Genomic DNA, 16,368 nt, shown 5'->3' on the forward strand with positions numbered 1-16,368 from the left:
AGTGATAGTACCTTGTGAGGTAACAATGTTAATGGCATGTGACACCCTAACAACATTCTATGACATATTATGATTTCATTGATGTTTTCTTCATTTGTTGATGGTTCAGTTGAAATCAGTTTGAAAGATTTAAATGTGATAATCTGCTGTAGTTTCGGTATATTTTATAAGTTAATATGAGAAATACAATGTTAGCTTTGATGGGAAAGTTGGGTTATGAAGGAAAAAATACATTTTAGAAAGAATCCTGATTCATACAGTTTGAAGTGAGTTTTTGTTTGTTCAACATTTTGATGGAGAAAACAACCCCAACAAAACAACCTTATCAATGGTTAAATGTACCATTTGAATGTTATTGTAACTTTCACTGTATGACTTGTTTTTTCAGCACCAAACACACCACATTTGATCGAGTCCCAGTTTACACGATCCCTCTTGGTCCTGAAGAACGAGGTGGCTAGGCTTGATTGTCCGTTCATCAATGCTTCCAGAATCGAATGGTTTGATGATCATGCTAAGCTCTCCAATAACACCAGGTAAACAAACCAAGACAACAGAGGACTGAAATACAGGTTCTGAGCATTGATGATGGTATGCAATGCAGTTACATTCATATTACTTGATGTTGGAATATTTCAATGGAAATATTTGCAAACAAACTGTTTTACTAAATGGTTGGTGGAGCAGCCTATTTTGCAGGAACAGGGTTGTGTTTTCTATGGTAACCAGTTTTGTGTTGCAACAAACATAATTTGGAAATTCCATCATAATTTGAAATTTATGCCAGCATAAGCCCCCAATTGCTCCAACGTTTTGCAGGAAAAACTGACAATTTCTGATCGGAAAATGTTTGATTGTAATAGTTCTTCCCATTATTGGTTTATATCTAAGGACTGTACAATGGAACTATAAATGTATTGATATAAAACATGTTTATAACAAACCTCAGACAAACAAAGTATTAGTTCACTTTAGTCCCCTGTAGATTATACAGTTAGATATTTATTAGGGAACCCACCAGAAGACAATACAAATTTGCTATAAGCAAGACTTTCCAATATGGGTAAGTGATAAACATGGTCATAGTAAGTGTGCTCTACTGTGTATATCTTACGTTGGAGCTATATTTAACCCAGGTTACCATGGCTACAGAGCCAACCATACATAGATATATACTGTTGAGAGATTTAAAAAAACAAAGATTTCTAAATGCTTTTAATTAATGACCTCAGCTACTTGATAGATCATTGTGTCTGCATTCTGAAAAGACTGAAGTGGATATTGATCTCACGGCAAATTGAAAAAGATTGAATCGAGAGCTTAAAGGTCAGTGATAAAATGCAGGTACAAATTGTTGAACTGAATATTTCTGTGTCGAATAAAAGCCAAGAGATTATTTTTTTTCCGATTTTTAACTTTGAGTATTGTGCATTGTTATTAAGTAGGTTTTAAGTATAGAACTTATGGGATGATGAAATGGGGTGTAAGTGTCAAATTGAAGAGAATAAAAATGTGTGAGTGCCATGGGAATTTAATGTAGGCACTGGGAACCTTTGTCAACAGTGATTCAGAAAATCTAACCCTTCCTATAAAGTACATATCCTGGTCATTTCTGTACACTAAATTATGACGGTAGTATTCTGGTGTGACGTTCGTCTAACTGGTAAGTCATCAACAATATTTTATCCAGAGTATACCGTAACTCCCTTGCTAATTAATTTAATTCACTAAACTTTACTTCTGTCTTTTGGACGCAGAGTATCACATTCTGATGTCTCGCTTTATACAGAGTTAATGTGCTTTGTTCTCTATTGATACCAAAGTTTGTCCAGATCATAATTTCCTTATCATTTTGCCATGGTTTACCAAACTTGTTTATACCTTGGAAAGGCAGAGTGTAACAAACTGAAATTAGGTCAAGATAATCCTTAAGCTGTTGTTACCCCAGAAAACCTAGAAAATTACATCCCTTCATGTATTTAGGTTTCAAAATCTATATTTAACAATCAAACTTATTTTGTTCCATAATATTCTTTACTGCATTTCTCAATCATTTTAATGATGACATTTTCAGCTGTATTTAAAATTAAACAGAGTAGAATGTAAAATGTGTTGTCAAAGGATGTTCAGTCCTGTTAGTTTCTGAATGGTAATAAAGTTAGAATTTGGGGGGAAAATAAGGAAAAAAGAGAAATCATTATATGAAAATTCACTCCTGTAATTGCTTGATGATGTTCTTTTACATGTTATTTCCAAATTAACATAAGGCAGCCATTGGCTTCAAACTTTATGCATGTATCATCATGTCAAATATTTACAACAAAAAAGAAGATGATTATGATTATTTTGTCTGCAGTATAAACATACCCCATGGGCACCATTGTGGTGTTCTCTTTAATGGCCATTCGACACATTGAACCTGCTAGCTTGCAAATCATTGAAAAGACATTGTTCATTAGGGCAATTTAGTCCTACTTTTAAAAAACACTTAAATTTTGCAAATTCAGTACAGTCGATAATCTTTTGTTGAGGCATGAACAAAAACAAGATGTTTTGGTTTTATCACAGATGTATATCCATTATGATTTTAATTCTTAGTGATGCTAGTTATACATGTGCAGGAGATTGTTACGTAAAATAGGAACTCCTCGGTAAATGGTAAAAGGTCTTTAAGAGAAGAAACTGTTTTATGATGTATGTTGACGACAGCTTTCGCTATATGACAAAATGGTCAGAATACCTTTTTGAAACAATATTATTTTATTACTGTAATTTGAGCCAAACAGTTGAACTTTAAATATTAATGGCCGGCAGTAATGCACTGTTTTCCATAAAATGAATAAAGTTGAGGGTAGGTAGACTGCCGACCATAAGTCATCCATTGCACCACATTTATGACGGGTTTATTGTTTGCGAACGGTTTTGGCAATGCCTTAATTATGAAGCACCTGTTAGGGAAACTTAGCCTACAGGTGCACTAATTAAGGCAGTAATGTTGTTATGAAATTTCTCCTACATTTGTACTCTTATGTAATCCATATGTGTTTTATATATCTTGCAGGCATACTATTTTAATATCTTGCAGACATACTATTTTAATATCTTTCAGGCATACTATTTTATATATCTTGCAGGCATACTATTTTATATATCTTGCAGGCATACTATTTTCAACAACGGATCATTGTACTTTCCAAGAGTTCGCCAGGTTGACGAAGGTTTTTACAGATGTGAAGGACTTGGAGACAACCGTGACATTCCTGCCCAAAGATTCATGTCCGAACTCATACTGGCCCGTAAGTTTTATTAGCCTCAAACCAGTCAGAAATGTATAGCTTCTAAACCAGCTGGTAACTAAAATTACAGCCACAAACATACCAGAAACAAACAACTTAAAAATGAAATGTAAGCTCTGTCTTTAATTACCAGATATACATTAGACATTGCTTTTGTTCCAGGATTTTTGTGCATTTCTGACTTGAGCATGTAAATCACCCCAATGCTATGTAGAGTGGAATTAAAACACAGAATTTTACAGGCATGTTTTGCACATGATTGTTGTATAAAATTACACATCATGCAGAGAGGGAAAATGTTTCTGTCTTAACACTAGTTCCATGTAAAGATTCTTCAAGCCAAAACCTAATCCTCCTATGCTTTGTTTGTAACTGTTCTACGTGTTGAATCCTAATAAATGGTTGCAGTCTAAAAGGTGCTGCAGTCATTAGTGGCAGATGTACAGTAGGGATCGGCCTTGGGGCTGTAATATAGCCTTATATCCTGAGAGTCTCACAGCCAAGCTCACCTGGTACTTTAAGTTGCCACCTGACAGTGAATCAATCGCATGCTTATGAAACCAGAACTGTGCTCTTCTCTATAAATATTCTCATCTCTGCTGACTTCCTGCAGTACGCTGTAAAAATGTTTACATCTGATTTTATAGAACTGCTTAATACTATGTTAGCAACAAATTAATGATAAATTTTAATTTTTAATTTCCTTGATAAAACTGTTGGGTCACAGATGTATCTTAATTTGTGCTAAGATTATAAAATCATGATGTATGTGTGTGTATTTTGATTTGTACTAGTCACAACCAAGCTATATATCGGTCAACAGTTCTCAGATCCTTCTAGGTGGCATTTATTTTATTTAACACACCAACTTATAAATTAGTTTGTAATCATTGTATTTTCCCCATTATTTCTTTCTGACTCTTCCTGATCTGATTGTATCGTTGGGTATTTTCACTTATGTTGTTCTTTACTTCAAAAGTCAATTCCTTAAAAAACTATTGCTGCATTTAGCTCAAAAATTCTATTGAAATGTTTGAATTTCTACACTATCAAATCTGTTTTCATTCTACATTCCCGTTTGTTGATGTGATAAGGGTTCCTGCTATGGCAGTAGTGAGTGATAAAGAGGCTCTATGTATCATGGTACATCCACCCGATACTGCCAGAATGACTGTTATCGTGTAAAGCGCAGGATAAACACAGCCAGTAGATAGATCGGATCAAAGGTTCGACAGGAAGTCATGATATAACAATCTTCTGACTTGGAAAATCTTTCTTGCAGGTTTAAATTCTTTGTTATGTTGTCATGCATAGTAAATCTGTGTATCTAACAACTCGCTGACAAAGCCAATTTTTTTGCTCATTCACAAATTCATAAACTTTATATCATGATATATTCTAACTTGGAGAATCCTTGCTGCAGGATAAAATGCTTGGGTCAGCATGGTAACTGTCTTTTTGACAATTAGCTTACAAGACCATTTTTTAGCCCATTAACCAATTTATGATGAACATGTTACAAAACCTGTAAGTATAAGCCACCCAGTGAAACCTTTTGTTCTGTCACAGTATCTGTTTCCATACTAGACGTTTTTACACCCGAACAATATTATATTTTCCCCCACAAAACAGGAGAGTTCCAATACCTGGATACAGACGAACATTGTTGGTGAAATTTGATAGTCAAGAAACTTGTGTGTAGGAGAACATTATTAATCTGACTTTGATAATCTGGATACCTGCTTATAATTGAACCTCTTTTAACTGACATATATAGTTTATTAGCCTGTCTAAATGTAAGCTCTTTACTCCAACAGTGACAGTCTATAAACCTGCTTACATTAGAACTTCATTTATCTGACATTGATAGTTCATGAACCTGCTTACAATAGAACTCTATAACCCAACATAATCCTGTGTAGAACAAACTATTTCGTTTCCAACATTAGGGCAGCGTTATGAACAACTACAATAAAATTGTGTTGGTATGGCTTTTGCTTTGTGATGCCTTGAAAATGCTAAAACTAATTCCTTTTAACTTGGTTTTTCTTTTATTGTGCATAAGTAGAAACTTTATTATTCCCCAAAAAAATCAGGAACAGAGTGTCCAGCATACTATGGCTTTAAGAAACAAGCAGGTCTTTCTACTTTTCTTTCAACTGTATTTTTCCTAGAGAAAACTAAACTTTAGGACTGGCTAATGGCAACCTAATGACATTTCTGTCTAAATAGTCCCCAAATTCTTCCTTAATTTGATCCGATAAAATCGTCATGATTTAAAACAGACTTTTTTTCAAAATTCAGAAGTTTAAAGAAAAACAGATGATGACTCGTGTGTAGGGAAGGGTAGAGGTCGAAGTGATCATTTGTCTCTGTAACTTTGGGTGTGATCGGAGACACTCCAGATGGCACAGAAGAGTTCCAAACCAGGCTGTACCCTTGTCCCAGTGAAACAGAGAGGACAGATTTGTGCAGGGGTTAAAACGTGCTATCTGTCTTGTTCAATCTAATGTAAAAAGTAGCAGTTTGTGTGTGTCAGGCTATACTCAGTGAGCTCTAGGATAATGACAAACTATACATAGGTATCACGTTTACCTCCACGTCTATACATAGGTATCACGTTTACCTCCACGTCTACAATTTTACTGTAACTGCACACAAAACATTTAAAACCCCATTTTAACAAAAAACAATAAAGAAGTTGTCATTTGTTTAAATCACTTAAATCTATGTCAGCTAAATCTGAACATTAAAAACATTGTTTTATAATGAGGAAGAGCAGATAACTGTCATATTGATCAAGTGTCGCTGCTAAAAGGAGGCGGTCTTCGGGGCCATATTGATGTTACCATGTTGATGTCCTGGTAACGATGTCAGATCTCTCGTTCCAGAAGTCAATAAACCAGGAACAAAATGAAAAGGACAATTAACAAGAATCGTGTGTGCACCACGCTGTTCAATAATATCTCCATGTACTCCAAATATTTTTTTCAAATTAAAGACGGTCGCAAAAGTCTGCCACCTTGGTTTCTGTGAGTACTTCTACATAACCTTCTCTGGTACAAAGACATTAGGTGCAATATGCCATTCACAATCTGTAAACATAAAAAGTTACTTGAGTACACATCCTGTCCTCCTCCCTTGAGTCTAATAATAGCTTCCTGTAAATGATAGCCCCCTCCATTCCAGATTTAATTGAAGAAATGAACCTGATGACCCCTCAGTAAGAGTAAGTTAATGTAAGAATTAAGATAAGAAATAAAATTTGTAGAAAATCCTGGGTGAAAAAAAGTTGAATAGTCACAGCCTGTTTTTTGAAAAAGATACCAGGTTACCCTAATTATACACTACGGAGAATCGACGTATCTCTGAATGTTATTATAGGGCTATTCACTATTCCAGGGGGATCAAAGAACTGCAGATGATAGAAATATATATATATATTTATAAAAAAAAAGCAGAAAAGAAAAACCATGCAAGGAACAATTACATACTAGTCTCATCAATTTACAAAAGATCGTGTTATATCTCAGTTCAGTCACTCACTTAAAAAAACAAATTTGGATCAATCTTTGTTGAAGTGGTAGCTATTTTTACAATAGGATATAAAAAGGAAGGTTATATTTATCTTGATTTAGTTGGACACTGTTGATATGAAAAAGGCTTCAGGGAAAATATTCTTGGATAAAAATTATCCATAAATCCTAGATCTTTGACTGAGACCAGAAATCATGCCACATTTCTACGATAAGAACCAATTTCTAAGTAGACAACTCGTGTATAGGACCTGACACGTCATAGCAACGTAACGTTAGGCCACAGATAAACGCATTACAAACTTAATGTGTTGATTTTCAATTGATTGTGTGGCCTATACAGTCCTTAACAGCGAGCCATTCATCTCTGTATAACTATTAAGACAAGAGGTTTCTTAGTTCCACGGTTCAGTCTGAAAGTTGATCGGTTCAGTCTGAAAGTTGATCGTATTATCAGGGAATGTAAAAAGAAATTATCTAAATGTGACATTATTTTTGTTGAAATGTGGTGCAATTTCTACATTAATCTTTAAACAGACATGGTGGTATGGAAGAATTATGGGTAACAAGGGCGGGTCACTCTAGTCTAATTATCGTCAAGGTCTTTTAATCAGGAGATAGTTATGTTATTTAGACAGATGACTAATTTCTCTGACATTGCCCGGAGGTTAAAAAGACAAATATATTTCCAACAGTCAGACCAGATGTGGATTTAGGAATGGGTACCAGGATGTGTAAGGTCACAGAGGTCCCAAGACTGTGTTGTCTCTCAGTGTTTCAAGGTCAGAGGTCACTATGCAATGGATGTATCCCTTTCCCACATTTAAATAGGAGAGTGATACAATGTTAGATAAAAGTTACATCTATAATCCTACATCAGAGATTCTATATCCTTATATAATTGCTACGAGGAGTTTAGAACAGGTGTGTATTGGGAAATGAACAAAAGCAGACAGAATGGATATACAAAACGATCTGTCCAACTTCACTCGTGAATGACCTTTAAGTAATTATTTTTGACGAATTTCTATGACCTTGAGTCTATAGGTAAGGTAACATCTAGACTTGGCTACAGGTGACAGTATTTTAACAGGTGTGATGTGACAGACACTACAGATTACAATCTTAGGTGAATTGGTCCGATGGCCACAGCCAATTAATATTGGACCAGAATAGTATACATATCCTATTACTAACGAAATTACCATACAATTCAGGTAGGCCCAGAGTTTTCTTTGATTAAGGACAGAGTTAAATACAAAATTCAGCCAGACATTACATTAATTTTGAAAAAAAATCATTTGTTGTTATTTCCTTTTTAGGTCACCTGATCTTTAGCTCAAGTGACCAATGTCTATCCGTCTTCATCCGTTGTCATCCGTTTACATTTTACATTTTCAACTTAAGTTGAAATTCTGGCAGAGGGATTTCATTAATATTTTATGGGAAGGTTACTGACATCTCCCTGACCAAGTGTTGTTATTTTTCGAGTCGATCAGAAATCCAATATGGCCACCACGGCCGCCATTTTGAAAAACTATTTAAAACTTAAAGTCAAGTTCTGCTGGGCCGATTGAACTGAAACTTGGTAGGAATGATCGACTCATGGTCCTGACAAAGTGTTGTTATTTTGAAACTTTGTTGGAATGCCAATATGGCCGTCATGGCCGCCATTTTAACAAACTATTTCAAACTTAAAGTCAAGTTCTGCTAGGCCTATTGAACTGAAACTTTGTTGGAATGATCGACTCATGGTCCTGACAAAGTGTTATTATTTTTCGTGTTAATCAGAAATCCAATATGGCCACCACGGCCGCCATTTAAAGTCAAGTTCTACTTGGCCGCTTGAACTGAAACTTTGTAGGAATGATCGACTCGTGGTCCTGACAAAGATTTGTTATTTTTCGGGTCGATCAGAAATACAATTTGGCTGCCATGGCTGCTATTTTGAAAATACCTATTTCAAACTTAAAAACAAGTTCTAATAGGCCGATCTAACTGAAAATGGGTCTAGGAATGATCAGCTCATGGTCCTGACAAACTTAAGTTAACGTTATACTTAACAATTTTTTACTCAAATTGGTACATATTTCAACAACAAAAATAAATTCTGTAGGACTCAGGTGACTGTTAAGGCCCATGGGCCTCTTGTTTGGAACTATGGTTTATTTTCCCGTTTCAAAATGTTCTCGACCATGCTAAAAAGGACTTTAATCCTGGCCATTTCAGGGCTTCAGTTGCATTTATCGTTGGGGTAAATTTGTGTCCGACCTATCCTCTACAGAGGGTCTTTATATCATGATAGATTGTTTTGTAGCAGGAGATTATTATCACAGGTGACCTAAATTTCTACTATCTTATGTTGATGCTCGCCAGTTCTACTAGATTCCAGGGGTCTGATTCAGCATGTGACAAGCTACACACACTGGATGTGGTCATAGCAAGGAAAGATAACTTAGTCATTCATGGAGCAATTTCAGTGATTGATCCATGTCTAAGTGATGTAAAGGGGAACCAATCCGGTAATAATCTTGCTGTCCACTCAACACTGAATTGTAGGAAGCCAGATCATGCAAGGAAAGAAGTGAGCTTCCGGAAATTCCGTGAAATTTCGATACCAGATTTCAACAATGACATTCAGTTTTCTGCCCTTCAATCTACTGAAGACGGGGTTGATGATCTTGTTGAAGCATACACATCTGGTATAGAAGCCCTTATAGAGAAACATGCACCTCTGCGGACTAAGGTGATAAATGTGAGACCAAATACCCCATGGTATAATGAAAATTTCCGCGTAAAAAAACACAGAACCATAGAAAAGCAGAGAGACAGTGGCGATGAACCAAATTAACCGTTCACCAACAGATTTATAGAGTGCAATGTCGGCTAGTTGGTTCACTACTCTTTCAGTCAAAGAAGGCTTATTACTCGGAAAGAATTGAAGAATGCTGCAAGGATAATAGACAGCTTTTTAGACTCACCAAAAACCTAATGGGACAGAAAGGTGAAATTATTCTACCAAGCTGTAATTCTGAAAAAGACTTTGCAAGCAAGTTCAGTGATTACTTTCTGAATAAAATCAGCTCGATCAGGAAAAATATTGCCGAAGTGAACACCGCTGCTTGTTTATTTTGCATCCAATGCTGCATTGTTTTCAAATTAATGCCAAAGAAACAATTTAAGAAATTCATCTAAAATCCCCATCTTAGATTTGTTTCTGAAAACAGGACAAAACAGTAGCTATACGTATATATATTCAGATGGTATGTCCTGTACCATTTGTAAGGAGAAGGGTAGATAAGCTAAACCTTGTGTGAAGGAATGAGTTGTTCCATCGTAAGTGGTTATAAGACGGCATATCTGTTAATGAAATGCCAAAGTACAGGCTGATTCTGTTCACAATCAGAATGTACGGGGCTACCTTAGAGACCAAAGTTCAATGAAAAACTGCATGTGAAATTCTCCAGATGGAACCGCAGCTAGACAGTCGTGAACGGTTCTGGTGTGCATTAATCAAAACAGTGTAAGATATTTGGTATGAAGGTTCATAAGTACTACAGGTTTGGGGCCAAAAGAACAAGTGTTATGATGACATTGAATAAATCCAGGTGCCACGATCAGCAGAGAGTGCAGGTATAGCTCTGTGTACCGGAGAGTGTTCATAACGGCACACAGGAATGTCCCGCGTAGTTGTCTGTGGAACGACTTCCACTAAAAATCTGTTCAGTATTCTCAGTGTTTGTATATACAATATCTTTATTGGGGCTTTAATGTAAACATAACTGTTACGTAATTAAAAGATTGATTCCAGCATAGTCATTCACATGTCACTCCCGTTTCAAACAAAACCTGTGAAATACACAAGAACTTTGAAACGTTGATACTACGGAGGCCATCTGACCACCAAGCGATCATTAAGACAGAACCCGGTGATTTTCTTTATTCAATAGCCTGAAATATATTAAACTTTTAAGCAGCACTGTGCTGTATTATTTTATTTTAAATTTCGAAAGAAACAACTTCTTATCTATCAAAGTGTTTATTTTTTGGCACTTTATAATGAACTCATAATTGTTTTGGTATGATTTTCTATTGTTGTCTATTCAAAAGAAATTTTCACAATCAATTTATTATTCTATGTTGCTAAGAATAGGACCACAGTCACAAACTAATTCAATTACTTATCACAATACAGTATTTACAATTACTTATCATAATACAGTATTTACAATTACTTATCACAATACAGTATTTACAATTACTTATCACAATACAGTATTTACAATTACTTATCACAATACAGTATTTACGATTTTTCTCTGTCTTGGGATGCATCTTAAATCTAAATTCCATCTTAATTGGTGAACAAAAACTGAAAACAAGACCAATATTGAACATTTAAGAAAAATTGTGAGCTTTGTCCTGGACACTGTGATGTAAGAGGTTTTAATAGAAAGAAAAACTATGAAATGTTTAGATATTAACATCCTGGCCCAAGTTGTTCAGATGAAGGTAAACCCTAACCAGAATTTAGTGAAAAATTCAACTTGTCACCAATAAGGAACAAGGGCTTTCAAAGCAGAATTAATCCTACAACACATCAGTCTTACATACCTGCCAACCCCGGATATACTAAAAGAGGGTGATGACCCTCTTTTGAAAATAAAAAAGAGGGTTATAGCGCGCAAAGGCGTTTTTTGCAACAAATATAAGAAAAGTAGATATTAAATTAAAACTTTAATATTTTAATGATGTAAAAGGTACATTCTACCTTCATTGAACTGTTCTTCCAGCAGATCTAGCTAATCCTCATCCACAATACCAAATTCAAAGCTGAAAAATAAAAAGGTTTGTCAACAACACAACTTATAAAATAAATTCATAATAATAAATATGATACTGTGTTTTAACAGGCATTTTTTTATGTCAATTAAAATGGTCCTGACATTAACATGTCACATTCTGCTCGTATAAAATACCATTTTGTTTCTGTCAATGAAAATGGTCCTGAAAATAAGAAGTTACAACCTACTCATATAAAATACCAGTTTTATACAAGTAGGGTTTGAACTCATATTGTCAGGATCATTTTGATTGACAGAAACAAATCATCAAATGCCTGTGCGTGTTTTTGAATGTCTTTAGTAACGTTGTTTTTAGCACCAGATCCAACTGAAATATGCTATTACAAAGACTTGAGTGCAGAATGCAGCGTTTGGTCCACGACCGCCTGACTTTATACACTATAACTCATTTCCCTACGACATTTGATATGTGCACAATTATTTTTTCTTTTAGCATTTCGTGAAGTAGAACCTGAAAGTCCCGATATCGACCTCTTCCTTCAAGAAGACATAACGTTACCTTCAAAATAAGATATATTCTACGTAAATACAATTGTAAAAACAAGTCTATTATTCGTTAAAACACCTGACAAATAACTTGTCGGCAAGTTCAGTAACAACGGTCTTTATATAAACATTTGTAAAAACAGTTCTAGTATATGTATACGTATATAAACAACTCACAACTTACCTGTTGGTGAGAAACGGAAACAGGAAATAGATCATCTTTTTTATGAAGAAGGATGGAAAAGTCTAGAGAATTCCGAGTGATTTTGGTAACTTCTAATATACGAAAATATTCCGGGTGAAAACGGGTGAAATTGACGAAATCCGGGTCAACATCGTAACCCGGCGTGTGGAGTTAATAAAGCGGGTGAAGGGCTAAAATCCCGGGTATAACCCGACGAAATCGGGTCACTTGGCAGGTATGGTCTAATTTGTCTCAACCAATTTATAACAATGAAGTGATATCCGAGGTTCTGAATTTTGTTATGTTCATATTTTCGAATTTCCCCTCACCACTGGTAAACTCTAACCAGCCTTTGAGCAACAGAGGCCTGGTCTTCCGTGATGTTTGAGCACTTACTACTCTTTTTGTAATAAGTCACTTTGAATCATTGTGACCCAGCCAACAACTCTGTTAGGTTAACAGGGACAAGTTCAGATATTGGAGCAAAATCTCCTTCAAGATGGGAAGAGTTACCTAAGGGAGCTAATTGGGAAAATAATCTGATGGTATGTATACCTGACAAAATGTCCAGGAGGCACTCTTTGAGGTCAATATTTGTTAGATTATTTTGGAAGAGTACAGCAAGATAATAATTGATTATATATATTTTGTCATTTAGAGATAATTTAAGGATACAAATGTCACATTTTTTTTTTTAAAACTAAGGATTTAATAGATATTATTGAAGCTATCAGTTCTAGGTGTGTGGGGTTCTCCTTTGCATGGGGAGTAATAAAGTATCTTATATTGTATTTTTGAATGATGCCAGTTGGGATCACCCACATCAAAATGTGTTTGAGAGACACAATTTAATTTGAAAATTTAGAGCAAGGAAATTGCAGATCATTTATTTTAGGTCATATGCCACATGAAAAATTAACTTCATTACAGGGTCGGGGAGGATCATACATCAGCTACTGACATATGTACTTAGGGGAATCGCTGTAATAAGGCTGGGACCAACACCTCTCGCCTTCCTTTTATTGGCTCGTCTTTACTGGCCTCTTCAGGTGCCTTTCAGGGACTGATTGATGGTACGGGGTATTCATCCGTGGGTTCCAAATCTCAATGGAGGTTTGATACATTGATTTGGTGTGTGGGTATTACGTTACCACTGTGACCACCCATGTCATCGTACACTGTCACAGATGTAGTAGTTATGATCAATCTATACCACGACCCCTGACCTCCGTAGTAACAATTCCCCATAGGCGATTACTAACGTTTAGAAATTTTATCTTTGTGTGATATGATTTGGTTGCTTCTCTTTCGCCAGCCGCCATTGTTAGGTACAATATTTTCTCATATTCCTGACAGAATGCTTCTATTGTGGACGCTGATTTATTTGTTCTCCCAATATTATACTAGTGTGTGTGCCATAGGTGGCTTTGGTATTTATCTGACAGATCTGTGCAGGAGTTTCCTTCCCTTGTCTGTGAGAGTTGTGGCTGGTCTAGTCTCTCAGCACACGTTATCATTGGTCCATTGCTCGATGGTATTGCGCATTGAAAACTGAGCTATTGTAAAGAGTTTGTGATTCATTGTAGCAAGTATATAGCTGGCCACAAAGTAAAGGCATTTATCCTAGGACATATACATATTATTACTGTATATATAAATACCTAACTTGTTTGACATGTACAACATCATGTCTTACTGCTTTAATCTTATTCTGGTGGAAGATTGAAGTATGAAAGGGTGCCTTTTTTCCTGTTGTTTATAAACAGTTGTCTTTTTAGACGTATGTCTTAAATAAATTTGTTGATATGAAAAAGTTTTTTTATAAGACATTCCTAAATACTGTCTATCCAGATAATCTGACCTTTTAGTATATATAGCTAGGTTTCTAGGTAAGAAGTATCATTTATACACATATAGGTACTTTATTTGTCACCTTATACAGGTCCTCTTTAGACAAATGTCACAACAGAATCACTAGTCTGTACTTGTATTACACTGAGGATGAGTAACCCAGATATCAGTAGATTTCAATCCGACCTGTAAGAGTAACTTCTGAGAATTGTCTTTGCTCTATTTTGTAAACCTGCTGCTGGTATGGTACTTAGATCATTTTTTTTTTTCTCTGAAAAATCAACTCATTATTTTTGACACCTACCAGTAAATGTTTGTGTGGTACTGCTGATAATGAAATAGTTTTTATTTAATAAAAAGTATCTTGTAGTTTAAACATTTAAGTTTCCAGCCTTCCAGCACCACATGACAGTTTCCTACCACAGAACTAACATCTGTAAACAGCAGCCATTCCAATATTCCTGTCATGTTTCAAGATAATTACCCCAACTTTTTTTGGAACAAGAAATGCAGAGATTGACTTGACCAGAATTGATTTTTGACATATAAACACTAAAATGCACTTTGTTGTTGTGTTGCTATGATGTGAATATAAGATATGCTGACCTTGAACTATTATCTAGGACTTAATGCTAATTAATCCCCCTTTTCTCTATAGGTTGTTTAGTTATCTTGTTGCTATTTTAGAGACACTAATTGCCTTACTCTGTTTTCAGCATCATTGATCCTGTTATGATGGTGACAAGTTCATCAGAAGTTGACATTGAAACCTTACGACTTTGTGCAATACTAGGCATATGATCGTAATCAATTGTCTAGTATAAACAAATACTATGTGTGTCCTCTGTATGACCTGAAGTTATTTTTGTTGCAGATCTTGACAAGTTTACGCCAATTTCATTTGAGCCAAGGTTGATGTCCAACTTCCCGATGGTGCTGCCATCTCACAGCCGATTTGTTGTAAAGGTGTTCCAACCTAGTGGTCAGCCTGAGCCTACACTAAGGTGGGTAGTCCTCAGCCTTAATCAGCCTATACCTGCTTCAACCTGCAATTTCATACTTCATCTGCCTACATTTTCCCTCTGCCTACATCTTATCCTTTATCGGCTTACTGTATACCAGGAAATGTTCACCGCAGTTTCTTAAAATATTTTTGCCTTCTGCGACATGAACAAATTTAATAAACCAGGGAATATTAGTACACAGCATGGAATATATATCATAGCACTAATGTACCTCATGTTCAGCCTATATCTTCATCTTCTATGAACATGCACCCTTCTTCAGCATTAGTCCATCTTCATACTTGTTAACCTTTAAATTCACCATTTAACGGCATGTATATAAGACTAAGGAAAAAGGAGAAAACTGAAGTGGAAGGGAGGAAAAAATAATCATACCTGCTTTGAGTCAGCATATCAAGTGAATTATACCTGTAAAGTCTTATATATCGTAATGAAGTTGCAAAAGTGGGCAAGAGGCCTTTTTTTTTACAAAGTATTGTAACTGTATTAACTTTTAGCCAGGACAGTCATAACAGGAGAATTCCTGTACCAATTATGACATGATTTCTATAAACTAGTCTCCAAGGTTATGAATTCATAGTTTGTAGTAGCTAGACCACTGTATGTATAAGTACCTGGCTGGGGCCAGTGAGGTGTGGTGATTTAACTTTGTGAGGGGGATAGAGCTTATAACCAGCTGCAATCACACACGCCATTCTTACACTTACTGTTTACATGGTAAACTAATCAAGACTGCTGTTCACACAAGAGAAAACTATATTTACAGAAACAATAACATGAAAAATCCAGATGAAGCTGTTTTTGTAAAAACTCCCCTCACTGTGTTATAAAAGTACATCCCCTCTACCGAGTCTCTGACTCTAGTTCCTGTGTACTTCAAGGCTGCAATACACCATTCTGAAATGGAGTTTCCTTTTTTTGCCATTAAATAAGTGACAACATTTTCATTCTTTTCATCTTCTTTCGCTGCAGAGAATTAAAAGGTTTTATTTTACAGATAAAGTATACTTGAGGTTAGTCGTAAAAACTAATGAAGTATGCAGTGCGAAGTCTACTACAGGGTCAAGGGAGAGAGATCCGTGACAAGGACAAGCTTACAATACAACTGTGTTAGCACACAATCCA

General features: G+C 35.6%; 1 protein-coding gene across 1 annotated transcript in view; it reads left to right on the top strand.

Moving 5' to 3' along the window:
- LOC110453192 (inactive tyrosine-protein kinase 7-like) overlaps nt 1-16,368 on the top strand; it is a 156,173-nt gene that overhangs the window by 116,861 nt on the left and 22,944 nt on the right. The window contains exons 5-7 of the mRNA XM_021502044.1: nt 389-536; nt 3,160-3,296; nt 15,093-15,222. Coding sequence (XP_021357719.1) covers nt 389-536; nt 3,160-3,296; nt 15,093-15,222 — 415 coding nt within the window. The remainder of the gene's footprint in view (nt 1-388; nt 537-3,159; nt 3,297-15,092; nt 15,223-16,368) is intronic.

The sequence above is a fragment of the Mizuhopecten yessoensis genome, unplaced genomic scaffold (genome assembly GCF_002113885.1).
Source record: "Mizuhopecten yessoensis strain PY_sf001 unplaced genomic scaffold, ASM211388v2 scaffold7167, whole genome shotgun sequence".
NCBI lineage: Eukaryota > Metazoa > Mollusca > Bivalvia > Pectinida > Pectinidae > Mizuhopecten > Mizuhopecten yessoensis.